At 53.8% G+C, this 26,980-nt stretch overlaps 1 protein-coding gene across 2 annotated transcripts; it reads right to left on the bottom strand.

Annotated features, from left to right (window-relative positions):
- Window positions 1-175: 175 nt before the first annotated feature.
- On the bottom strand, window positions 176-26,829 carry SMARCB1 (SWI/SNF related BAF chromatin remodeling complex subunit B1). 2 transcript variants are annotated; one of them, XM_082417671.1, is made up of 9 exons: window positions 26,525-26,829; window positions 22,659-22,797; window positions 21,005-21,134; window positions 18,973-19,110; window positions 16,798-16,925; window positions 13,548-13,714; window positions 6,752-6,942; window positions 843-974; window positions 176-507 (listed from the first exon to the last, which is right to left on the bottom strand). In XM_082417671.1, exons 1-9 carry the CDS (start codon window positions 26,615-26,617, stop codon window positions 468-470), a joined length of 1,158 nt encoding a protein of 385 aa, XP_082273797.1. In that variant the 5' UTR covers window positions 26,618-26,829; the 3' UTR covers window positions 176-467. The 2 variants fall into 2 exon arrangements, with proteins under 2 accessions (XP_082273797.1, XP_082273796.1); XM_082417670.1 differs by having other exon boundaries at window positions 22,686-22,797; window positions 26,525-26,765.
- Between the last annotated feature and the right edge of the window lie 151 nt (window positions 26,830-26,980).

The following is a 26,980-nucleotide window of genomic DNA, read 5'->3' as shown; positions in this document are numbered from 1 at the left end:
GATGCCAGGGCCAAGGGGAATCAAAACTGCTCTGACTCAGGGGCCTTGCAGGGCTGAGAATAGAGCCACGGCCCTGCTAAGGCCCAGCTGGGGACATGAGGCGGAGGAGGGTGAGGGGTCAGCCCGCAGCCTCGACCACGTGTGCTCTCCCCCATTCTTGTTTTTATGCCACCACTTTGAAGAAACGAAACAGGACCTGTCGCCTTTTATTTAAAAAATGTTGCTTGCCCTGCCTGGGGCTCCTATACAAAAACAAAACACAACCCAAAATGAGGCTTCTTCCTGACCAGAGACGGGCGGTGGGGACTGGAGCTCAGCAAAAGGAATGTGTACCCTGGGGTGGATGACCAGGAGGCCCCTGCCCCATGCTCCTCAGGATGGCCGGGCTGCCCCCTCCTTGCCAGAAGATGGAGGGGAGACGGTCCAATCTTCCAGATGCTCCGTGGGAGCCAAGCACCACTGGGTGGTTACCAGGCCGGGGCAGTGTTGGCCAGACGCCTCATCCGCCTGCAGGAGGGGAGAGGGCGGTGACCCTGGGCAGCTGCCCCTCCACCAGGGATCTCTAGGGCAGCCAGGGGAAGGGGCAGAGACAGGATGTGGTAGGTGGGATCCCCAGCCCCTCCCTCAGCCTTGGCCTGTCTGCTACTTGGGGCCCTGAAGCTGCCCTCTGTCCCACCCACCTCTCCAGGGGTCCCGAAACCTAGTCTAGGCTGTGGTCAGACCAACCCAAGGGCTACTCTTGTCCCCTGCAGGGCTAGACTGGGACTCATCATCCAGGGGCCTGCTGGGTCTCGGGAAAGGTGACGGTCCTGTCCTGCCTGGAAAGGGGGCCGGGGAGGCACCTTGTGTTCCTGTCCTGGTCGCGGATCTTCTTCTCCATCTCGGCATCTGTCAGGGTCTCCAGCAGCGGGCACCACTGATCAGCATCGCCTGTGTTCCGGATGGCAATCTCCACCGTGGGCAGGGGGTTCTCACTGTGGAAGACGGGAGGAAGTAGACAGTTCACAGAGCAGCAGCCGGAGAGGCCCCAGAAAGCGCTGTCCACGCCCCACGGGCAGCTTGAACCCTGGAGCCTGGTTTCTGTGCCCGGCCCCCAACAGGGCGGCGGGGGTGCTGCGGCCCAGCAGACACCACGACAGCGACTCTGGGTCTGCATGCTGGGTAAGGGTCCACAGGACAGCGTTGCAGGGCCAGCTGTTCCCACTGCACCTGCGGGGAGGGGGAGGGCCGTCCGCCTCGCTCAGCGTACACGAAAAAGGAAAGCAAAGGAGTCCGGACGCCGCTCACCGAGGGCCACTGCCCCCGATGGTCCCACACACGGCTCCTCAGCCCGTCATGGGGCCCAGAACCCAAGACCCCTGACCGCTCCACCCTGGGGTCCCTCAAAGACGCCTCCGACTCTGGCTGAGGGCCACCTGCACACCCTCTGGCTAAGTGGACTCAGCGGTGGGGGGGTCAGCCTCAGCGAGGCCACCAAGGCTGGGGGTGCCTGACTGAGCTGCCGCCTCTGCCAGGAGGGCCAAGCCCAGGCTGCCCGGTGAGCCTCAGTGCAGCCCAAGCCCTGCCCTCATCTACCCGGAGCCCTGTAGAGTCAGCTCTAGAGGAGGGAGAGCGGGGGGGGCCCCAGGGAGGTGCCCGGTGGATGATGGCACAGAAAAAAACGGGCCCCTGGCCTTGGTTTTAACACCTCATCTCGAAAATGGGGACAATGTCCTTGCTGTGAGGGATTTCAGAGGATCACTATTACTAAACATCCAACGTACATCCGCTATGTGGGGGACAGGTGCCACTCCCACAGCCCCCCGAGCCCGTACCAAGGGGCTGCCCAGCGTGACTGCAGAGCCCCCGCCCACCCCCCTCATGCTGCTCCTCGGCCTGGAGTCTCAGGGACCACGGGCACACGGGGCACAGCCCAGGGCTGCCCTGCTCCCCTGCAGAAGTGGGGCTCACCTCTTGCTGCCACAGCTTGGCCTGTGGGGTCCATGCCCATGAGGCCTGGAGCTGGAGCTGGTGTTGGTGACTCAGAGGCCCGTGGCTGGGCCGCCCCTCCTCGGCCGCTCCTGACAGCTGCTCCCCAGCCGGGTGGCGGTTTGGCAATCCCAAAACCAGCCGGCCACAGACCCAAACATCATTCCTCACCTCGAGGGCTCCCAGCCGCCTTCCTCAGGAGGGGGAAACGTGAAAGTCGCCAAGCCCATGCGGAGGGGAGGCAAACATGTTTTCCTCTTAAACAAGAGCTGGTGCGTGGGTCCTGGAGGCCCCTGTGTTTACCTCCCCGTGTCTCTGGGAAGATTCCACCCCAGTGGGTTTGTTCTAAAATAAGAACTGCTTGAACCAGGCACGGAAGGATGGGCCTGGAGCCAGCAGGCCCCATAGGTGTTGCGGGGGACATGCGGGCAGAAAGCCGCCCTGCCGCCCTCAGAATCCCCTCTGAGGGGATTGTGCTTCCCGGGCCTCAAGGCCACCTGGGACCCTGATGTTCCCGCGACCTGCGGTGTCCAGGCAGGGAGGCCGTGGCTGAGGAGGCAGAGGACCTGGAGGTTCATCTTCGATGTGACCTCACTTTTATGACCTCACGAGGTACAAGAGGCCAGCTGAGAAGCATGACTGTGCCCACTTGGTAGATGAGAACAAGACTGCGATGGTGAGCAACCTGCCCACAGGTCCTCAGCTGGGAGGAGGGGGCAAAACTCGACGTCGCCCTCCTGTTTATGATCAACTAACTTTGGATAAGGGGCCAAACCCACTCGATGGGGACAGAGCAGTCTTTCCAACAAATGGTGCTGGGACAGGAGCCTGGATCAGGCCACCGTTTCTTAGGTATGACACACCAAAAGCACAAGCAACAAAAGAAAAAATAGATAAACTGGACATCATCAAAATTTAAAACTTTTGTGGGACTTCCCTGGCGATCCAGTGGTTAAGACTTTGCCTTCCAATGCAGTGGGTGCAGGTTCAATCCCTGGTCGGGGAGCTAAGATCCCACATGCCTCTCGCCAAAAAACCAAAACAAAACAGAAGCAATATTGTAACAAATTCAATAAAGACGTTAAAACAATGGTCCACATCAAAAATAAAAAAATTTTAACTTTTGTGCCTCAAAGGACACTGTCACGAAAGTGAAATACAAACCCACAAAAAGGGAGAGAATATTTGCAAATCATGTATGTGATAAGAGACCTGTAGCTAGGATATATAATGAACTCTTACAACTAAATAATAAAACACCAAATAACCCAATTAAAACACAAAGGACATGAATAACCTTTTGTCTAAAGAAGATATACACACGTCCAATAGCACATGAAAGGATGCTCAACACCATCAGCCATTGGGAAATGCAAATCAAACCACACCGAGATGCCACTAGGGTGGCTAGGATCAAAAAGTCAGATAACAAAGGCTGGCGAGGATGTGGAGAAACTGGAGCCCTTGCTCTGCTGGAGAGAATGTAAAACGGCGCAGCTGCTTTGAAAACAAGTCTAGTGGTTCCTCCAAACGCTAAACAGAGCTACCACGTGACTCAGCAATTCCACCCCTAGGTACATACCCAAGAGAACTGAAAATAGGTGTTCAAACAAAACCTTGTGCACAAGTGTTCACGGCAGCACTACTCTTAACAGCCAAAAGTTAACACAACCCAAATGACCATCAACTGATGACTGGATAAATAAAGTATGGTCTGTCTATACGATGGAATATCATTCAGCCACAAAAAGGAATGAAGTTCTGATACAGGCTCCACATGGACGAACGCTGAAAACATTATGCTAAGAAGCCGGCCACAAAAAACCATGTTATATGATTCTATTTACATTAAGTATTCAGAACAGGCAGATCTACAGACGGGAAGTAGATCAGCGGTTGCCCAGGACTGCGAAACCGTGCAAACACACAAAAACCCACTGAGTCGACACTCTAGGTGGTGAACGAAAACAAGCCGGCCAGCCCTGCCGTGGGGCCAGCGCAGGGGCTGCAGCCCCAGGACTAACCTCTTCTGGTGGCTCTGGTCAGCCAGTCCACAACGACCCTGGTGCCTCCCAACCCTGAGGCTGTTCCAGTGACAATGCCTCTGTCCCCCACCGGGCACAGCTGCCAGGTTCTCTGACCCTTTGCCTGTCCCCAGCTTCCTCCGGCCGCTCCTGCCCTGGCCACCCGCTGCCTCCTCCCCGGCCCACACCCTCTGGCCTCGGTGGCCAGGCACTCGCACCTCCTCTGCTGGACAGCGCGCTGGTTCTCCTCTGTGTCCCCAGCCAGGGCGCAGGGCTGGCCTGGAGGAGGTGGAGGAACTCTGCAGGATGCCACCCCCCTCACAGTCTAGGTGACCATCTGACACCTTCACACCCTCTGCCCAGCCCTCCCCTGGGGAGCCCTGCCCCCTCGTCACTGTCTCTGTCTCCATTCCGCTGGCTCCAGGACATCTATATGTCCTTCTGGTTCAGCTCTGTCCTCTAGCAGCCACACGCCCGCGTCCCCCTCATACTCACTGCCTGCCTCTGCCCACATCAGGCCTGCCTGGCCCGCTGCCTGTTCTCCGCACTGGTGCCCCTGCTCACGCATGGCCTGTGACTAGCCTGTTCCACTGTCGCAGAGGAGGGCACCGCGGCCAGACACTGGGCTGAGCTCAGTCCGGGGGAGACAGCCAGCACCAGCTCACAGGAATCCAGAGTGCTTCCAACAGGTGATGGGGCCCAAAGCTTAAAGTCCCCTTGAGGAGTCACGTGACTCAGCAGCTGCCAAGCCTCGCGTAGCAAAAACCAGGCCGGGGCTCCCAGTCCAGCTCTCTGTGGGCCAGGCAGGCCCTGGCCCTGGAGACGCGGCGAGCCCCTCTCCTCTCCCCAGGCAGAGGCTGGACAGCAGGGAAAGGCTGCTACTGGTCTCCCGGGGAGCTCCCGAGGGGTGGGGAGAACGCGAGGTGGGGTGAGGAGACAAAGTTCCAGGCCCCCTGCTAGCCGCAGTCCTGCCCCTGGATGATAAAGCCTGACCTCGCGCTCCCCTTCCTGTCCTGCCAGCTCTCCAAGCACCCCGCTGCCCAGCCCAGACCCAGCACACGCGAGTCCACGAGGCCTGGTTGGCTGGGGAAGTGCAGAAGCCCTCCTGACGCCAAAAGAGGCCTGTGGCCGCCTCCAGACCACCAGGCAGGCTGCACCCACCCAGCTGGCTGGGCCAAGCTGCTGTGGAGGGGACGGTCCCCAGTGGGGCGGCTCTGCCTTTGATCCTGAGGATTTGAAACCTGCATCCTCAGTATCAGAGTCATTCCCACCCACACAACGGAACGTGTTAACTGGCTGCTGAAATGGGAGCACTCCATCCAAGTCCTGACCTGCACCCCCCAGGGCCCCCGGGGGCCTGCTCTGGAGCTGCAGGTCACACTGCCGACAGCCCGGAGACCCGGGAATCAGAGCAGGAGGGATGCGGCCTCATGTGTGGACACCCTCCAAGTCCCCCTGCTGCACACCGGTGAGATGTGGGCTCTGACTCAGCATTTGGGGATAAGGGACTCCCAGGACCTCAGGGTCGACTCTAGGAAGCAAGGCCACCCCAGACTGGCCCCAGGCCGGTCGGCCTCAGCTTGCATGCCGTCAGTGGACACGCACCGTGACACCGTGAGCAGACCTCCCATGAGATGCAGAGCATGGGCCTGGACCCCCATCTGTGGAGCAGGATCCCCAGTTAGCGGGGCTGCTGGAGGTTATGGGAGGCCATGCATGTTATGTCAGCTGGGACGCCCGGGGCCTCAGGCCCTGCGCGTGTTGGTCATTCCTTCTCTCTTGCTCAGAGCTACAGGAAAACTGAGAAGGCTACCTCCTGGGATTTCTGGGAGAACCAGCTGAGACACAAACAGACTCATGCGCTCCCTTAGCTGTTCCGTCTCTGCAAGGCTCTTCGTCTTTGCTCCTCTGCACCACCTTAAGGGGTGGTCCCTCAGTAATGGCCTCCAAATGTGGACGGTGACAGCTTGACGAGCAGAATAAATCCTAACATCCTGTTTTGATGCAGATACTCAGCGCCGCCCCTGCCGGCACCCCATCCCGCCGAGGTAAAGGAGCTCGGGGGACAGGGCTGGATGTGACGAACAGTCCTGTCGGTGGGCGAGCTCTGCTATGTACTTAACGCTCGCCGACTCCTGCCCCGGCCAGGCCCGCACGGCAGGGCCACCAGGAACAGGAAGGCCACATCTGTGTCATGAAGAGCCCCGTCCCCCAGTCCACCCCCACCAGCACCCAGGACACTGGACCAAATGCTCCATTTACACTCCCTACCCCTGCCCATCCCCAGCAGCCTGAACGCTACTCCCTCTTCCACACCAGCACCCAGTACGGGTCCAGCCAGCGGGGGCGCCCACCACCCACTCTCTGACTGAACAAGAGGCGACAGCAGCCTCTTGACTCCCCTCCAGGGAAGGCAGCATGGAGTAGCCCTTGTTTGAGATTCAGTGCCAGTCCATCAGACGACCCTGACCGAGGAAGGGTCTGGGTGAGTGCAGGGAGGAGGTGGCGTGTGAGGGTAGCAGGGGCTGTTGGCGGCAGAGTGGGTGAGGACAGAGGGGTAGACCCGCCACCTCCTTAGATCCTCCTCTGTGATGGGGGATGGGAGGAGCCAACAGAGGCCGTTGAGCCCGCAAGGCTGCCCTCGGCCAGACGGCATCATGAGGCTCCAGAAAGTCCCAAAGGCATCACCACACACAGGGGGAAGCCTTGTCCCCAGAATGGTCTGCAGAAGGAGGAGGAGGCACCTGTCCGAGACCTACCTGAAGGCGTAGGTCTTCTGATGCCAGCTCAGCTGTCCCCGGATGCTGTACGCGATGGTGGTGACGAACTCCCCGCCCAGCCCCAGCTCGGAGCACAGCTTCAGGGCAAACTTCTCCGGCGAGTTCTCCTTCTCTGACATGTCCCACTCAAATTGGTCCACCAGGGAGATGTTTCCCACGTGGATGTTCAGCTGGGCCAGAACCAGGAACACGAGTCAGAGCAGGCAGAACTGCATCCCCCCACCTCCAGGCCCATGAGAAAGTGGGACGGCTGCCCTTATCCCTCTGGCTGCAACTCCCCATCCGCAAACGGGGCTGACCCCACAGACCTCCTGGGCGGCCAGAGGGACTGTGGTTCAGGGCCCGGCGCTGTCACCCTCTAGGGAGGGCCCTGGAGGGCCCCGGGCGCCTGAGTCCCGCCTTGCCCCTGTTCCCACCCCCTCGCTCCCCACACCGGCCGATACCCTCTTCTCTGCCCTTCTACCGTGCCGCTCTGGATCTTTACAACGTGATAAACACTGGTCACTCATCAGATACTATCCCCGAGCCCTCCCCTGAGCCAGTGTCTACCCCCCTACTCTGTCTCTTCACGGAACATGCCCTGCTCTGAAATCATCTGCTACGTGCGCTCACAGACCCACAGCCCGCATGGCACAGGCAGAGCCTGGGCGGGTGGGGGTGGGGGGCGGCGGGAGCGGAGGCCATGCCGGCTCCTCTGCCTCGCTCCCCAGAGGAATCTGTGAGACGTGCCACCTGCAGCCACAGCCTGTGCCCCAGGAGCTCCCCACCCTGACTTCTCACCCCACAGATGACCTGGGCCTGCTCTGAAACTGGGCATCAGCGACTCACAGGAAGGACAACTCGGGGTCTGGCGGCATTCACTGGGCATCGTGTGGAGACCCCTGCCCCTGCTGTCCAGCCCTCTGCCAGCCAAGCAGGCCACGGTGCACCTGCCCCTTCATGCTACTGTCCCCAGGCACTCAGCTGGGCTTTTAAGATTCGGATCGGGACTTGTCCATGCCTTCAGAGAAACGTGAGGCCCTACCACCTGACCTGTGCATGAAGTCCTGCACCTCTGGGCCCCCTGCACGGCGCTCCACTCTGCAGCCAAGGCCCCGCCACTCCTGCCTCCAAGCCACGCCCTTGCTGGGCGACCAAGCAGGTCTGCAGGTGAGAATCGGAAGAGCCGGCCCTTTCCAGCAGGAACCACGTGTCTGGTGAGCCACGTCAGCACAACAGGACCGGAAAGCGAAGCAGCAGCAGGCAGCCCGTGGACACATCACACGGGACCAAACCGCCCTGCGCACCACTCGGCCTGGCCATCAGGGGTGCCACGCAGACCGGTGCCTGTTTGTGCACTGCGCCGACTGCTCATCAATGCTATCGTTTATTAAGAAATACAGACTCCTGCCGACCCAGGATGCGCACAGGGGACACATAGTGGGAAAAACAGACAGAGTCATCTTCATGGGTTGACATCCAGTGCGGGGTTAAATACGTGAATGAGGGGATATCAGAGGTGTAGGTGCTGAGGGGAAGAGGGGGAGGGATGGGAAGTGCAGTCAGCTGTTAGCCAGGAGCCCCAGGAAGGCCGCCCGGGGGAGGGGGCATTTTAGGAAGAACTGGACAAGCTGAGAGAGAGCAGGGTGGGGCTCCTGGGGGAGGGTCTGGGCAGAGCAGGGCCTGAGGCCTCCACAGAGGATGCGGGAAGCTCACAGAGTGGGGAGTGGGAGCCGTCAGGGGGGTGGTGGGTGGTGAGGGGCGGCTGGACTGTGGGGCCAGGCCCCCCAAGCAGGCTCCCCAGCTTCAACCTGTATCACCCACATGCCATTCCCTCCCCAGAAAGGGCCCACCAGCCCCCCAGAGTCTGACAGCTCCACCCTCAGCCGCACTGAGCCCCACGGCCCTGGAGGGCCAGGTGTCCTGGTCACGGTGCCAGCCTGGGTTTTCGTTCCGCCGCTCCGGGAGCACCTGTGAGCGTCTGCCCTAAGCTAAGGTGCTGCTCTGTGAGGAGACACTGGTCAGATGTCGTCCTCCACTGTGTCCCAGAAGCACCGGGCTCCTTTGCAGTCTGTGACACATGGGAAACCCTGGATGTGGCCATCAGCATGCTCGCCTACCAGGTGGCACGCTCCCCCCAGGTCACAGTGCCCACGAGGCTCTGCCCCCCCGGCAGCAGGCCTTCCCTGACTAGCTGTGTCCGGCCCCAATGCTGGCAGGCCCTCACGACCCCAACCAAGAAGGACCCCAACCTGGGGATGGTCTCCCAGCAGCCTACCAGCCGACACCATCCCATGGGTGGGGATTATAGGTGGGTGTGAGGGCCTGAACGGACCCCATGGCTGACAGCTGTCTAGTCACCAAGAAAGCCTCTGATCAGGGAGCAGGTGATGGTCCCAGGTGGATTTTCAACTGCCTGACAACTTTCTGTATGGCTGCCCACAAGCCCCATCAGGATAATAAAAAGATGACACTCAGTTACAAGAAAATGTCAGAGAAGCCAGCTGTCAGAATCACAAGGACCCTCCCTGTGGCTGACCCCGCCTATCTGGAACCACGCAGTTGGGTGTAGCCAACTCTGCAAGCCCACGTCCCCACCATGGTTATGGGACAAAGACGCAGCACAGAGCAGAGTAGGGGCCATCCTCCAGGGGCCACAGGCTGCGCACAGGGACACAGGTGTTGGTCCCACAGCTGCACCCCACACAACCCCGCCGCTTCTCTCCTAGGACATCCCCCTTCTTTCTCACCTGTGCCCTTTTTCTGCTAGTTGGCCATAATGAGAAACTGAAATAGGTTAAGAAAAATAAATTCATATTTCTCTTAAAAGAAATTAACTAGCAAGGAGGTTGAATCAGTAATTAAAAATCTCCCTACAAAGAAAAGCCCTGGACCTGATGGCTTTACTGGTGAATTCTACCAAATGTTTAAAGAAGAACTAATACCAATCCTTATCAAATCCTGCCAAAAACAGGATGGACTTGAGGACACAGGGAAGGGGAAGGGTAAGCTGGGACGAAGTGAGAGAGTGGCATGGACTTATAAACACTACCAAATGTAAAATAGATAGCTAATGGGAAGCAGCTGCATAGCACAGGGAGCTCAGCTCATTGCTTTGTAACCACCCAGAGGGGTGGGAAGGAGACACAAGAGGGAGGAGATATGTGTATATGTATATGTATAGCTTATTCACTTTATTATAAAGCAGAAACTAACACATCATTGTAAAGCAATTATACTCCAATAAAGATGTTAAAAAAAAAAAATCCTGCCAAAAAACTGAAGAGCAAGGAACACTTCATAACTCATTGCCTTGATACCAAAGCCAGGCAAAGATACTACAAGAAAGGAAAACTATAGACCAATACTTCTTACGAACATTGATATAATAAAAATCCTCGGGCTTCCCTGGTGGCGCAGTGGTTGAGAATCTGCCTGCTAATGCAGGGGACACAGGTTCAAGCCCTGGTCTGGGAAGGTCCCACATGCTGCGGAGCAACTGGGCCCGTGAGCCACAACTGCTGAGCCTGCGCGTCTGGAGCCTGTGCCCCGCAGCGGGAGGGGCTGCGATAGTGAGAGGCCTGCACACCGTGATGAAGAGTGGCCCCGGCACCACGATGAAGAGTGGCCCCCGCTTGCCGCAACTGGAGAAGGCCCTCGCACGAAACGAAGACCCAACACAGCTATAAATAAATAAATAAATAAATAGAGTAGCTATTAATTAAAAAAAAAAAAAAAAATCCTCAACGGACTTCCCTGGTGGCGCAGTGGTTAAGAATCCACCTGCCAATGCAGGGGACATGGGTTCGAGCCCAGGTCCGGGAAGATCCCACATGCCTCAGAGCAACTAAGCCCATGCGCCATAACTACTGAGCCTGTGCTCTAGAGCCCAAGAGCCACAACTACTGAAGCCCGTGAACCCAGAGCCCATGCTCTGCAACAAAGAGAAGCCACCACAATGAGAAGCCCGCACACTGCAATGAAAAGTAGCCCCCACTTGCTGCTACTAGAGAAAGCCCACAAGCAGCAAGGAAGACCCAATGCAGCCAAAAAAAAAAAATCAACAAAATACTAGCAAAACTGAATTCAACAGCACATTAGAAGAATTACACACCATTATAAATGATACAACAATATAAATAAATTATAAAAAGTGGAACCTATTCTGGCAATGCAGGGATGGCTCAATAAGAAAACCGATCAATGCAATAAACCACTTGAACAGAATGAAGGACAAAAACCATATGATCATGTCAACAGATGCAGAAAAAAGCATTTGACAAAATTCAACATGCTTTCATGGTAAAAGCACTCAATAAACTAAGAATAGGTGGAAACTATGTCAACATAACAAAATTAATACACACAAAAAATCAATGTAAATATCACACTCAATGGTGAAAGACTGGTAACTTTTCCTCTAAGATCAGGAACTAGCCAAGGATACCAACTCTTGCCACTTTTATTCAACATAGCATTAGAATTTCTAGCCAGAGCAATTAGGCAAAAATAAGAAATAGAAGGTATCCACTTGGAAAGGAAGAAGTAAAGTTATCTCTGTTCCCAGATGATATGATCTTATTTGTAGAACACCCTAAAGATTCTACCAAAAAACTATTAGAACTAATAAATGAATTCAGTAAAGTAGCAGGATACAAAGTCAACACACAAAAATCGGTTGCATTTCTACACACGAACAATGAACAATCTGAAATTAAGAAAAAAATTCCAATTACAATAGCATCAAAAAGACTAAAATACTTAGAAATTAACTTAGCTAAGGAGATGAAAGACTTGTACAATGAAAACTATAAAACACACTGAAGGGACTTCCCTGGTGGCACAGTGGTTAAGAATCCACCTGCCAATGCAGGGGACACGAGTTCGAGCCCTGGTCTGGGAAGATCCCACATGCTGCGGAGCAACTAAGCCCGTGCGCCACAACTACTGAGCCTGCACTCTAGAGCCCGCGAGCCACAACTACTGAGCCCGCGTGCTGCAACTACTGAAGCCCACGCGCCTAGAGCCCCTGCTCCACAACAAAGAGAAGCCACCACAATGAGAAGCCCGTGCACCACAACGAAGAGTAGCTCCCATTCTCACAACTAGAGAAAGCCCGTGTGCAGCAACAAAGACCCAAGGCAGCCAAAAATAAATAAATAAATAAATAATTTAAAAATTTAAATTAATTAATTTAAAAACATGCTGAAATAAATTAAATACATAAATAAATGGAAAGACATCCCATGTTCATGGATTGGGAGACAATATTATTAAGATGTCAAGACTGCCCAAAGCAATCTACAAATCCAATGTAATCCCCATCAAAATCCCAACAATATTTTTGCAGAAATAGAAAAACATCTATTTTAAAATTCATATGGAGGGACTTCCCTGGCAGACCAGTGGTTAACACTCCGTGCTTCCACTGCAGGGGGCCTGGGTTCGATCCCTCGTTGGGGAACTAAGATCCCACATGCACACGGTTCGGCCAAGAAAAAAAAAAAAATTCATATGGAATCTAAGGACAAAGGACATCCAGCCAGAACAATGATGAAAAAGAACAAAGCTGGAAGACTCACACTTCCTAATTTCTAAACTTACTGCAAAGCTACAAGAATCAAAACAGTGTGGTACTGACAAAAAAACAGACAATAGACCAGTGGGACAGCCCAGAAATAAACCCTCAAATATGTGGTCAAATGATTTTCAACAAAGTTGCCAAGACCATTCAATGAGGAAAGGATAGTCTTTTCAACAAATGGTTTTGGGCCCAAAACAGGATATACATATGCAAAAAAATCAAAGCTGGACCCTTACCTAACACCATATGCAAAAATTAACTCAAAATGGATGGAACATATAAATGTAAGAGCTAAATCTATAAAACTCTTAGAAGAACACAGAGTGAAAGCTTTATGACATTGGATTTGGCAACGATTTCTCGGATATACCACGAACGGCATACGCGATAAATGAAAAAATAGACAAACCGGACTTTACCAAAATAAAAAAATTCTATGCATCAAAGGGCACTATCAACAACATAAAAAGGCAACCCACAGAATGGAAGAAAATATTTGCAAATCACTTTATCTGAAAAGGGATTGCTATCTAGAAGACCCAGGGAACTGCTAAAGCTTAACAACAAAAGAACAAAAACCTGATTCAAAAACACAAAGGACTTATGCAGACTTAGAGGATAAACAAATGGCCAATAAGCACATGAAAAGATATTCAAGGTCACTAATCAACAGGGAAATGCAAATCAAAACCACAATGAGATATTGCTTCATACCAAGCAGGCTCTGCAGCAGGCAGGCCTGGGCCCAAACCCCAGCTCTACCACTTCTCAGCAGGGCAGTTGGGGGTAGGTGGCCCCACCTCTTCACTTGTAACACAGCATCTTCCCCTAGGATGGTGGGGGTTACTGAGACAGTATGGGGTGTGCTTGGCCCAGCCTGCCCATGGGAAGAGTGTGGCGGTATGCTCATCTTACTGTAGCCTTCCCTGCTCTACCCGTCAGCTGGCATAACCCCCTTTGTACCACCCAGGCTCTGCTCCACACCTGGCAATGCCACAGCAGCACCCCGAAAGCGTCCAGAATGTGATATCTTACTCAGAAGTCAGCCCACGCTTTTCCTGGGATAAGCTGCCTGAAAGACAGCTTTCCAGAAGCCCTGTCCCACAGCATGAATCCCAGACAGGCTTCTATTGAAGCCTCCACGTAGCTTCAGCACCCCATGACCCCCACCAGTACAAGGAAGGCCCTGGTGCAGGGCGGGGAGCTGCCTACCTTGATAATGACACGCTGGTCTGACTGGTCCTCCAGGATGCTGTCTGTGGGATAGGACTCGATCTGCTGTCTGATGGCGGAGGCGATGGCTGGTACGAACGTCAGTGGGTTCAAATCCAGGTCATCACAGAGAATTTCTGAAAACATCTCAGGGGTCATCAGCTTCTCTGAAATGAGGTGAGAGGTATGGATTGCTGGTGGACTACAGGGCCTAATGTCACCGTGCTCAGCCCTGACCTCCCCCAGCCTGTCCTCCTCTGCCAACCCACCCGGATGAAGATGAGCATGAAGATGAGGACGATGGATCCTCCCAGACACGGTAAGGAGAGGAAGCACAAGACGAACACCCCCCTTCTGGCCCTGAATCCATACACACCACCCCCCCACACCTCTGGAGGTGGTCAAGACCCTATGTGCTCCCCAACCCCAGGCTCCCCACTCCCGGGCTTAGGACTGCACAGCTCCGTTAGTTCTAACCAGTGAGCTGTCTGGGGAGGGGGGAAGCAAAGGCACTTCAGAGCTGATGTGCCACTTCCTCCCCTCTTCCAACCCAGGCAACCAGGGAAGCCCACATGGAGACACAGGGAGAAGATGGCCTCAGAGGAAACCAACGCTGCCAACACCCTGACTCGGACTTCCAGCCTCCAGAACTGGAAGGAGATAAAACCTGCTGTTATGCCCCCCAGGCTGTGGGACACAGGTTCCTTCTGGACAAGCCACTTGGAAGCCAGCATCCACTGGAAGACGGAGCAGGTGCATGCCCATCCACCACTTCCTCTGCAGTGGAAATCCCTCAGAGATCACCCGGGGCTGCGTGTGGCTTTTTACAAGCTCCCGCTGAATTTCTGACTCTGTGGGCAGCACAAGCACTCAACAAGGTGACGGCGTGGGGGTGGGTACGGATCCTGGATCCTGGAGATGTAACTGCCTCAGGTATGAGCTTCATGGGGACTGTCCACTACTGGCCAGACTACAGCACGGTCCTATGCAGTCAAATGTTTTCCCCCGACCTGCCCTCTTTCTCATAACCCAAACTTCAATGACCACGTGTCAAGCTGGGATGAGCCACGGAGAAAAGAAAGCAAAGAGTGAATTCCCGGGCTTCCCTGGTGGCGCAGTGGTTTAAGAATCCACCTGCCAATGCAGGGGACACGGGTTTGAGCCCTGGTCCGGGAGGATCCCACGTGCCGTGGAGCAACTAAGCCTTGCGCCACAACTACTGAGCCTGCGCTCTAGAGCCCACAAGCCACAACTACTGAGCCCGCATGCTACAACTACTGAAGCCCACGCGCCTAGAGCCCGTGCTCCACAACAAGAGAAGCCACTGCAATGAGAAGCCTGCTCACTGCAACGAAGAGTAGACCCTGCTCGCTGCAACTAGAGAAAGCCCGCACGCAACAATGAAGACCCAATGCAGCCAAAAATAAATAAATAAGTAAAATAAATAAATTTGTATATATATATAAAAATAGAATGAATTCCCTCACAAGCACTCGGCATGATTCCATCTTCAAGAACGAGGTCTGCTGGGACTTCCTTGGTGGCGCAGTGGCTAAGAATCTGCCTGCCAATGCAGAGGACACAGGTTCAAGCCCTGGTCCGGGAAGATCCCACATGTGGCGGAACAACTAAGCCCATGCGCCACAACTACTGAGCCTAAGCTCTAGAGCCCGCGAGCCAAAACTACTGAGCCTGTGTGCCACAACTACTGAAGCCTACGTGCCTAGAGCCCGTGCTCCGCAATGAGAAGCCACCACAATGAGAAGCCCACACACCGCAACGAAGAGTAGCCCCTGCTTGCTGCAACTAGAGAAAGCCCGTGCGCGACAATGAAGACACAACGCAGCAATCAATCAATCAATCAATCAATCAATCAATCAATCAATAAATAAATAAAGAGAATGAGGTCTGCTTAACAGACAACTGACCCCACTATTTCACTAGCCCAGAACAAGGGCTAGAGACCAACCCTCCTCACAGCACCACTGTGCCAGACCTGAACACTCAGCTAGCCTACTATTGATAACTCATACATCCAGTTTTAGTGAAGCAGCGGGAAGCTAAGGTGCTCAGGCCAAGCATCCTATGAGTATACTGTGCAGAGGATTTTTAAAATTAACTTTTTTAGTCTATGATCATTGTAGATTCAGATGCCGCCTTGATTACTGCAGCTCCACACCAAGTCTTGGGATTAGAAAGACTCGTTCCTCCTACTTTCTTCTTTTCCAAAATTGCTTTAGCTACTCTAGTTCCTTTGCCTTTCCATTGAAATTTTAGAATAATTTTGTCTAAATCTACAAAATGTCTTGCTGGGATTTTCAAAAAAATTGCATTAAACTTGCATATTAAAAGGGAAGAGATATGGGGATATATGTATATGTATAACTGACTCACTTTGTTATAAAGCAGAAACTAACACACCATTGTAAAGCAATTATACTCCAATAAAAATGAAAAAAAAAATAAACTTGCATATTAATTTAGGGAGAATTAACATCTTGAATCTTCTGATCCATGAACATAGTTGTCTGTCCATTTATTCAGATCTCCTTTAATTACTTCCATCAGTGCTTTAGAGTTTTCAGCATACAAAATGTTTCCTGAAACAAACTATATGTTTGTAAAATTTACACCTTTTTTCTTAACTGAGTAACTGTAAATAGTAACATATTTTTATACTGGACACTTGAGTGTCCACGTGTTTACTGACAGTATATAATATATAGAAATACAATTGACTTTTGCATGTTTATTTTGGGTCTTGTGACCTTGCTAAGACTTGGTTATTAGTTCTAGCAGGTTTTTTTGGTAGGTCTCTTGGGATTTTCTACATAGATAATCATGCCATCTACAAATAAAGACAGTTTTATTTCTTCCTTTCTGAAGCGTATGTTTTTTATATCATTTTCCTGCCTTATTACACTGGCTAGTACTTCCAGCACCATGTTGTCTATTCCCAATTTCCTGAGTTTTTATCAAGAACGAGTGTTGGATTTTGTTAAATGCTTTTTCTGTATCAATTGATATAATAAAGGGATTTATCTTTTCTAGTGTGTTAATATGATGGATCACACTGACTGATTTTCAAACACTGAACCAGGTTTGCATTCCAGGATTTGAACCCAAAGTCCACAACCTCCAAATCTACTCCACAATGCTCTGAATGTCACAATCAGAGTCCAGGGTCCCCCGACGGGCAGCAGGCAGGAAACAAGACTGTGTGCAAGATGGTGGGTTGGCCACCATGTACCGTTCATGTTCCAGGTAAAGGCATCCCGCAGCTTCTGCCCGTCGATCTCCATGTCCAGTCGGATAGGAACCAGCACCTCGGGCTGGGACGCGTTCTCATGGATCACAGCTGGGTCGTGGTCGTCGAAGCTGGAAGGGAGGCAGCAGCATGCTCAGCAAGGGGGGCTGGGGTCCCTGCACCCAGGGCCTCCCTCTCTGCACCACTGGTCACTGTGACCTAACCAGAGGGGAAACCCCGCTTCTTACAGGGACTTGTTCACTATGGGCTGAGTGGGCAGAGACAGTGCCAGCAGGGGTCCATGCTAATGGACACATGGGACGGGAGGGGAGATGCTGACTTGGGCAGCAGGACAAGATGGAGATGTCCGAAGTAAGGGAGATTTAAGTCCCAAAGCAGGCAGGACTTCCCCAGGAAACTGTAGGAAAGGAAGGGTACTCCCAAAAGCGGAAGCCCTTGAGCAAAGGCCGAGGGGCAAGAGAGTCAAGAGCTGCTGAGGGAAGGAGGGGTGCAGATGGGGCAGAGGAGCAGTGGGAGGACGCTGGGAAGCCACAGGGGTCCAAGTGCCCACAGTTCTCCATCTCCAGCCTCGACCCCGAGAGAGCCCCAGGAGGACTGAGAGCAAGGCAGTTCTGTGCTCACACCTGCATTTTAGAAAGACGAAGCGGGAAGATATGGGGTGAGGGTGGGCGCAAGAAACCCAAGGGCGGAAGACCGAGGGTTGAGAACTGTTCTCAGAGAGCTGGGGGCACAGATGACAGATAAACAAACAAATGAGGAAAACACCCCCCTCTCCCGGCCCAGACACGAATGCTCTAGGAGACACCTTCAGGGAAAGGGACAGAGTGGCCGTTCTAAAAGGGGAGGACCACTCTGAGAAGTGACATTCAAACAGAGATGGGAAGGGAGAAAAAGAAAGGGTGAGGAGGGAAGGAGGAGGGGGAAAGGGATGAGCCTGCAGATGCTGGCAGGAAGCGAGGGAATTGCGAGGGCAGGAGCGCCTGGGCGGCTGAAGAGCGCTGAGGAGGCCACTGTGCCTGAGGTGAAGGGCGGCAGGAGCTGGGGCCAGAGAGGGGCAGCCACCACCAGGACTCTGTCAGGTGGATGCTGGTGTGACGGGGCATCTAGAAGGCCTGCCCTGGGTGAAGGGGCACACGCCTGGTGGGGAGCTGGCCAAGGGTGGTCGGATTCTAGACACTTGGAGAGCTGAGCAAGTAGAATTTGTGGAGACTGGCTCTATGGTGTGAGAAGGAGGAAGGGTTCCAGGATTGTGGCCCAAGCACAGGAAGGACGGGATTGTTGTGTCCTGGAGTAGAGAAGCCTGCAGGCAGCCTGTGCCGGAGGTGCTTGGGGCGGCATTCAGAGGACAGCTTAGCGGGCGGGAGCTTGAAAAATGGCCCCCCAGAGACATCTGTGTCCTAAGTCTTGGAACCTGTGACTGTCACCTTATAGAGCAAAAAAGGCAAGGGAGCCTTGTCCAAGTGGGCCCTAAATTACATCACAAGTGTCCTCACAAGAAAGAGAAGGAGAGGGAGTTCCCGGGTGGCCTAGTGGTTAGGATTCCAGGTTTTCACTGCGGTGGCCCAGGTTCAATCCCTGGTCAGGGAACTGAGATCCTGCAAGCCTCGCGGCACGGCCAGAAAAAAAAAAGAGAGAGTGTCAGAGAAAGAGAGGGAGATTTCACACACACAGAGGAGGCCATGTGACCACGGAGGAAGACTGGAGTGATGCTGCCACGAGCCAAGGAACGTGGCAGCTGCCAGCAGCTGGAAAGGACCCTGGAGGGAGCAGGGCCCGGCAACACCTTGATTCCGGCCCAGTGAAACTCCCAGCCTCTGGAACTGTGTGAGAATAAACTTGTGTTGCTTCAAGCCACCCAGTTTGTGGCATTCTGTTCTGGCACCATGGGCAACTAAGCATTGAGTCATGCAGATGGCAGAGAAAAGGTCCAGGGACTGCGCCCAGGAACGCTACCTGAGGAGCTGGGGGTGAGCACAGGCAGAGCCAGGCTGGACCACGCGGAGGCCAGTCATGCTGGACACTGAGGGAGACCAGCCCCAAGGAGGAGCAGTGCAGCGTTTCGGGGACAGGAGGTCAAAGCAGAGCGTTTTTCTGGGGAGGAGGAAACTAAAACATGCTGGAGGACCTCGGTGGAGTCAGAGGGCGAGGCCCACTCACCACAGCGGGAACGTCCTCTTCTTGTCCCGGCCCATGCGGTTCCTGTTGATGGTGGTGGAGCAGGGCACGGCGTCCAGGTGGTGGGAGCTGTTGGGCAGGGTGGGCACCCACTGGCTGTTCCTCTTAGCCTTCTGTTCCCTGGGAGACATGGAAATACCTCCACTCAGTCTACGAGCCGAAACTGCCCACTAGGCATCAGGTCGTGGTCAGTGGATGCCCATTGCGCCCTTGCTGGGCCCCAGGTCCCAGTGGGGACCTCTGTGCACCCCAGACTCCGCAGGTGTCTATTCCCTAGGCTCCCACCAGCACCTGCTCCTGGGTTAGGGGAGGTGCAGAGGGGCCCCAGCCCAGTGCCTGAGCCATGACCCAACGTGCTACATGCTGGGCACAGCTGCACGGAAGCACCGTCCCTTCTGCGAGGAAGGGACTGTACAAGAAGGCTGCCCAGAAGAGCAGCCCTGGAGCAAAGCCTTAAGTGCTGAGTCACGGTTCACGGGTGGAGGAGAGGAGAGCATTTCAGGAAGAACATAGAGGGCAGCAGGGCTGGAGACACAGAGAGGGTCCTGATTACAGGGGCTGGCGTGCTCTGCAGGAAACGGATGCACTCAGCAGGTGGCTGTGATTTCCTGGAGGTTTGAAGCAGGCAGAGACTCAGACAGTTATTTTAGACATGCAGTCCAGGCTGAGAGAGACTAGGCAACGGCTCTGGCCTCTGGGCCTTCAGACCAGTAGAAGTGAGAAGACACATGGGTAAATACGCTCTAGAAAATGATGCTCAAAGTAATCCAAGGAACCCATGTCCCACAAAGAGCTCCCTCTTCTCTCCAAATTACAAGTTGCTTTTACTACTAGGAAAGTACCAAAAGCTGACCGACAGGAGGGGGTGGGCTCCCACCTTGCTCTGCGAGCCCCTTCATCACACTCAGGCTGTGTCCCTAGTAACCTGGGAGCAACGTGAGGGCAGCAACTGTACATAACTCACCTTTCCATCCCCAACCTCTGCATCATGTCACCTTCATGATTTTCCGCAACCGCATCACTTGAAACAATGGCCTGCCCCCCGCCTTAGTGCTCCCACCATCTCATGCACATAAATGCATGTTTTCTTGAGAGCTGAAAGCATCACGCAGGTATTCTGCACGTCTCGCTCATGTGAGCCAGGTTTCGGGTTGCTGCAGGGTCTACTTACCCACAACACACCGTGTAATCCCAGACTATTTGGGTGTCTGCATCTTCGCTCACACAGCCTTTCCCTGAGGCAGGACACTCAAGGGGCTCCCTAGTTCTCTTTATAATTCACATGCCACCAATAGCATCTCTGTACTTATAATGGTTTTTGTTGACGGTATAAATTATTTCCCTGGGACAAATTCCCAGGAGTGAAATTAATAGATCAGAAACCAACAAAAAACTTTGAGGCCTCAATGCCTGAGGCAGAGCCGCCACGGTGGGCGTGAGTGTGCCCACTCCATGACGCCCTCCCCGGTTCTTTATGTTGCTAGTTATTTATTTTTTTACTTCGCATTTTTAAAATCACACCCAAGAACAAACATCATTCCCTGTGTTTCTTTATTCCTGTGCTTCAGTGTGGATCACGCTTTACCTATTTGTCTACATAAAATAGACAAATACTTGGGGTATCCAAGTTTTTCTTATAAATCTAAATGAACAAACTCTACAAGGTAGCAACTTCCCAATTACTCCCCTGTTTAACTGTTAATGTAAATGCTCTTTCAAAGGATCTACGATGATACGTTCAAATCTATTGTTTGTTTCTTTTGTGAGTTGATCTGGGCCACTAATTGTTCTGACAGATTAGTGAATTCCACTTTCAAAGCATTCTTAATGACTCTCCAGAACCCAAGACTTGACTTATGTTTCTTAGAAATTCCAAAGTCAGAAAAAACTTCAAAGCCTGGCTAAGACGATCTGTAAACACAGTGGGTAAATTGCTGAAAAGTATTTTGTTCCAGAGCATGAGAAAAATACCCGTGGGTGTCCCGAGAGCGAGCCGAGCCCGGGGGTGCACTACCTGAGGTAGGTGGGGGGTTCCGTGCTGATGGATACGGCCTTGTACTTCTCATCGTTGCCATCCAGAATCTCTTCCACCTCGGAGGCTTTTAACAGAGTCACGCTGGTGGCCAGGGTCGTGTATCCATGATCTGCAACCAGAGATGCGGCTGCGGTCACCCTGCGGGCGGGCAGTGAGCAGCAGCAGCCAGGAGATGCAGCGCACTGAGGTCCTCACATGCAGGAGGTGGGAAAGCGGGCGTCAACCTCACTACTGCCCAATGCTGGCCTCTTCCAAAGGGACGGTCTGGACCCTGGCTTTCTCTAGAGGCCCTCCCGGGTCAGCACCCCCTGGATGGACGGGGACCAACGTGTCCCAGGAGGAGCACTGGCTCCAGGCACAGGGGACGCCCATGGGCAGCTCAGCCCGTGGGGCCTCTCGGGGAAAGGAAGGCTCCAGAGTGACACCGCCAGTGGGAAGAGGTCTGACACCGCTGCAGTCCACGACACGAAGCAAGGTGGAGATGAAATGAGAGATGAGAAATATTTTTCTTTTAAAACAAGAGCCCAGAGAGTTGGAAAGAGCTGCTGTACACCAAACAGGAATTCCTGGCCCAGCGCCAGTGGATGCGAGCTGCCCGGGAGCGGGGAGTTCTAGGCAGTTCGACCACAGCTCGCCTAGGGAGCCTGGTGGAGAGACAGATGGTTACAGGAAAGAGTCTCCCGAGCTCGAGGAGCGCGAGGCCGAAGGGTCGCCAAGGCATCCAAGGGGCAAGCGCAGCTGGGGACGCACTGGTTAGTGATTGGCGCTCCACTGGGGTGGAGGGAGGACCAGGGAGGCTTTGGAAAGCGCGGGAGGGAGTGAAAGGTTACAGCAGCGCATAGAAAAGCAGCTCCGGCTCCTGCATTAAAAGAATACGATAGACGAGACCACCGCAGCGCCTACAGACGCACTGGCATGGGACGGACTGCGAAGCGCACATGCACACACGCAGGGACGCAGGCACACGCACGCAAACGGGCACACGCACGTAAATGGGCACACGCACGCAGGGACGCACACGCACTTGGGCACACGCACACAAGGGCCGGGCCGGCTCCGCTAGGCAACCCTGCCAAAGGGAAGGCAGCTTCGACTGAGGCCAGAGGCACAGGGCCTCTCCCCAGCTCAGAGGTGAGGAGCACCCTCTGCCCGCCCTCCCGGGTCGGGTAGCAGCGCCCCACAGCCCCAAGCGGGACATGCACACGAGCGCCAGCGGACCGACTGCCAGAACCAAGTGCCACACGATGGATGTGCGCTGGGAAGCGAAGCGGTGAAAGCCGGAGGGGAGCGGGGGCTGGGGCGGCCCCCCGCCGCCCGGGCGCATGGAGGGTGACGATGGCAACACGCCCGCGGCAGATGGTAGAGCATCACAGCATTCCTAAAACGTTTTCAGACCAGCAGTCTTCACAACACCCTCTCCGCCCTGGCCCCGCCCCCTCCGCCCACCGCCCGCTGCCAACACCTGACCCTGACCGACCCTGACGGAGGACCACCCGCTCCAGGGGGACCCCAGGACGCTCCGCCACCCTAAGGTCAGGGCTGCCGTGAAGACGCTCCGGAGTGAAAAAGTTTTATCTTCATGACATAAGCGAGTGGTTTTGAAACAGGTTTACAAACCCTCGTGAAGACGCACCCTTAGTGTTAGGTTTTGTTTTTTTACCATGTGACGATGCAACTATTTTCTTCCTCTCTTCCACAGTGGCTAGTCGCCTCCAGAGCGAGGGGTATCTCTTGTACAGAGAACCTCGGAACATACGGAGGTAGTTTCCCACCTATGAGTAAAGCAAGAAGGCTCATTATAAGGGTCGCAGCTCCTCGAGGAAGGGGAGGGCCCTGGCTCAGAGGCTCTGCTGGATAAGTGACAGACAAACACACCTCGACTTGGCCCCCAGGCCTCCAGGCGCCAGGCTTCCAGCAGCAGTAAAAATACATTCTGCTGACATCAGGGGTTCAACAGCAGTTCGTATCTGGCCTACATCTGTCCTTCTGGCAGGGGTAATAACATCTGCATCCTGACGACAGGACCAAGTTCAGAAAGGCCTGACCAGACACTGGGGAGGCAGGCCCCCCGAGCTCACTAAGAAGCTCGAAGTGATTCTGATTTTGGACTAAGGATCTGTGGCACTTTCCAGAAATGTAAGGCCTCTCTGACTTTCTTTTATCTTAAGACTTTGATATTTTTACGATGTAATAAAGACCAAAAAGGTCTTTTAATTTTAGACAGATGCAGGATAATTTCCCCCATGGCCTTTGTTGCTTTGTTTAGTAACAAAACTCAAACCAGAAATACCAAAGGAATTTTCCAAAGAGTTTAAAATGCACTTATCAGCAATCCTTATATTGCTATATAAATCATTACTGCCCCAAACAATAGCTTCAGTTTGCCTGTACCAAATACTCGAAGTACGACTTACTTGATGAAAAGAAATCTAGTCCTAAAGTTTTTATAAAGAAGCTCCATTGTTTCACTGACTTTTCAAAAACGAACACTTGAGTCACATGGCCAGGGACAGCAGGTGGACTGGGTGCTGGCTCCACCTGTGACCAGGCATCACTTCCCTTTTCTGGGTCTCCCTACATCTCTGTCAGATGTTCATCAACTGTGAAGTTCACCCACGAAGGACCACTTCTACTACTTTCCCACTTACCTACCCCATTATAGTATATTTATTTTTAAAAAGTTTCTCCATTTTTCATGAATCAAAGATTTACACGATGCCCAACCAGGGCTGCCGAACAGTGCAAGAGAAAGTGGCCACAGGGTCACTGGTGCTCCCCACTGCAGGCACAGACCCATGCCAGTTATTTGGCTTGAGTGTGGTTACCGTCCAAGGGTAAACACATAGCTTCCATTAGGTTTTTGAAAAGACACTGACTATAATGCCCCCACTACTACTTTGCAGGTCCTGCAGACCTCCCACACTCCTAGGCCCTTCCCAAGGTCCCTTCAGAACTTAGGAGACCAGGCCTGCCTTCCTGGGTTTTCCACGAACCAGCCTTTGCCACCTCTGGACCCGGGTTTCCCAAATGGAAAACGAAGGTGTGGTTATGGGGATTTCCTAGGATCCTCTCAGCTGTGACTCTGGCGTGGTGACAACGGCTGCCTGCAGATGGCAGGAGAAGGGTGACACGCTCACTGCAGCTGTGGATGCCCTCCCAAGGCTGCTACACCCAAGTGTGTGGGGGCGCTGAGGGTACTGCTCTGGCGGGCCCACCTCTCTGAATACTGTGCCTGTTTGCCAAGGGCAAGGGGCCTGGGGGCCATCCACCCAATGCTGTCAGAGGAGCTGCTGCTTATCAGTAGACAGCACTCTGACCTTGAAACCTTCCCAGGCCTCCCAAGGCCTGATGATTGTTAAGCCAGGCCCCAGAAAGCAAACTGCCTCTCCCTTCTCCCATCTGGTCTCTATAAACTGCATCTCAGGACAAACGTTCTCACTCAACAGGGCTGAAAGAGAAGACTGCAGTTAGCTTTCTAGAATCTAAAATGTGCTAAGGGGAAGATCTTAGAGACCATCTAGTCTAACCATCTCATTACATACATGAGAAAAGTGACACACAGGCAGAGCTGGAACCAGGCCTCCTGACGTTCTGCCCACCTGGCTGCGGGCTCCACCTAATAAACGCAAGCTTGATTTTCAAAAGTACCACCGACTCAGAGCCAATGCTAAACTGACTGCTCTTCCTGACCGTTAGATCAGGTAAAGGTTTCTTTCTTTCTTTCTTTTTCTTAAATTAACTAATTAATTTATTTTTGGCTGCATTGGGTCTGCGTTGCTACACGCAGGCTTTCTCTAGTGGCAGTGAGCAGGGGCTACTCTTCGTTGTGGTTCCTGGACTTCTCATTGCGGTGGCTTCTCTTGTCGCAGAGCACAGGCTCTAGGCGCGCGGGCTTCAGTAGTTGCAGGACATGGGTTCAGTAATTGTGGCTCGCAGGCTCAAGATCGCAGGCTCAGTAGTTGTGGCTCATGGGCTTAGTTGCTCCGCGGCATGTGGGATATTCCCGGACCAGGGCTGGAACCCATGTCCCCTGCACTGGCAGGCAGATTCTTAACCACAGCGCCACCAGGGAAATCCCAGGTAAAGGTTCTCTAAACAACCTGTCCATCATCACAAACTGAAACTCCTCCACTGCCTTTGTGCCCACCGGCCGATGAGGACCATTCTGAGCTATGGCAGATGGCAGGCACTGGCTCCTCTCCTCAGCATAGCTAGCTTTGAAGAGTAGTATTTTTATGATGACATGAAAAATGTGTTGCATCCTGCCCCTTGTGTTTTTCAAAAACTGGTGAAAAAAGGAAACACTAAGGTTCCGATGCTACTGAAAACACTGGTCTCATAACTCAATACAACTCAGACAAGCCAGGAATCACAGGGAGTCCTGGAAGCCTCAGTGTGACCATCATGAGGCTTAATTCATTCACACTATGTTCAACTGTGATGGAAAAAAAACATTGTGGGGGAAAAAAAGAAAAAAAAAAAAAGGAATGAAATGTCTAATACTGAAAACTGCTACAAGGAGAAGTAACCGCTGGCATTTGTAACTGCTTTAACTCTCCAAGATCTGCACTTAACTCATTACATGAGGAAGACACTACTGCTTGGTGTTTGCACGTCTAAATTGCATATCCATAATTTAAAAATATATGTGTATGTGCATGTACACACACAAACCGGGGACTGCCAAAAAGGCCTAGTTTGAGGCAATCTGGAAAAAATATACTTGCTATAAACTACCAGTGAAGAACCAGTTGTAGGGTTTTCCTAAAGTTAGTCATCCACATGATTCAACAAAGTGCTGAAAAGTCACTTTTAGTTAAGGATTAAAGGCTTAAGGCTCTTTCCCCTCTACTAACTCAGAGTTAGTTCAAGATATCCGAAGTGTCAAGCGCTTCCGAATTGCTGATAGATCTAACTCGGGGGCTGCGGCCTTAGCCATCCAAAAGCAAGCATCCTCCTCCCAACCTGTTTCCTCACTGGTAATCAAAGGTCACAACAACTCCCCGCCCACCTCAAAGTTCACGAACACGAAGGGGGTGAGCCCTCACTAAGCCCCGTGTTTCGAACATACGATTTCAGGATCCCAGCTCCAGCAGTGTGGGAGGGGTGCGTGTAAGGGGTCCAACATCTCCCCCCACGTGTCGCAAGAGATAACTTAACACCCCGTTTCTATGTGCCCGGCTGGAGCTGTGGAACTCAGCGTGGCCCAGGGGCCCCTGGACGCCGCAGCCCTGGCAGCCGGGCGAGTCCGCGACTCCGCAACACCAGTGGGTGAACCCAGGCGGCCGAGCGCTGGGCGGGGGCCTGCTCAACCACGCCCCGGTCAAACCGCGCCCCCAGACACAGACAGACCACGCCCCGCTGGCCGGCCGCGCACGCGCGCGCCCGCCCGCCGCGATGAATGGAGACGCGCGTTCCCGGCGCGCAGACCCGCCCCGAGGCTCTCGCGGGGACCAGGCCAGCCAGGGCCCCGGAGAGAGAGGACGCGCCGCGGGCTACCTCAGAGCCGATCATGTAGAACTCGCCGTCGTCTTCCAGCTGGAACTTGACAGGCTTCTGCCCGAAGGTCTTGCTCAGCGCCATCATCATCATTGCGGCGGCAGAGTCGGGCGGCCACGGCCGGGGTGCGAGGGTCAGGAGGGCTGAGGCGGGGCCGGGGAGCCCCGAGCCCAGGGAAGCCGAAGCCGGAGGCGAAGGGCTGGCCGAGCCGGGCCGGGTGCTTGCGCCGCCGCCGCCGGACTCCTCCACCGCCGCAGCAGACGACGACCAGGCCGCACTCAGTGCGCAGGCGCGGGCGTTGACGCTGACGCGCGCGCCACTGCCGCCCAGACAAAAGGCCGGGCGCGCCCCCGCGTGCCCCTTAAAGGAGTCTCGACCCGTTTCTCTTCCTCCCAGGCCGCCTCTCAAGTGGAGGTACCAGGGAAAATTTCTCACGGACACAAATAGCAACCGCGG

The sequence above is a fragment of the Balaenoptera physalus genome (assembly GCF_965194825.1).
Source record: "Balaenoptera physalus genome assembly, chromosome: 12".
Lineage (NCBI taxonomy): Eukaryota > Metazoa > Chordata > Mammalia > Artiodactyla > Balaenopteridae > Balaenoptera > Balaenoptera physalus.
The sequence above is the reverse complement of the archived record's forward strand: the minus strand, read 5'-3'. Positions and strand labels throughout refer to the sequence as shown.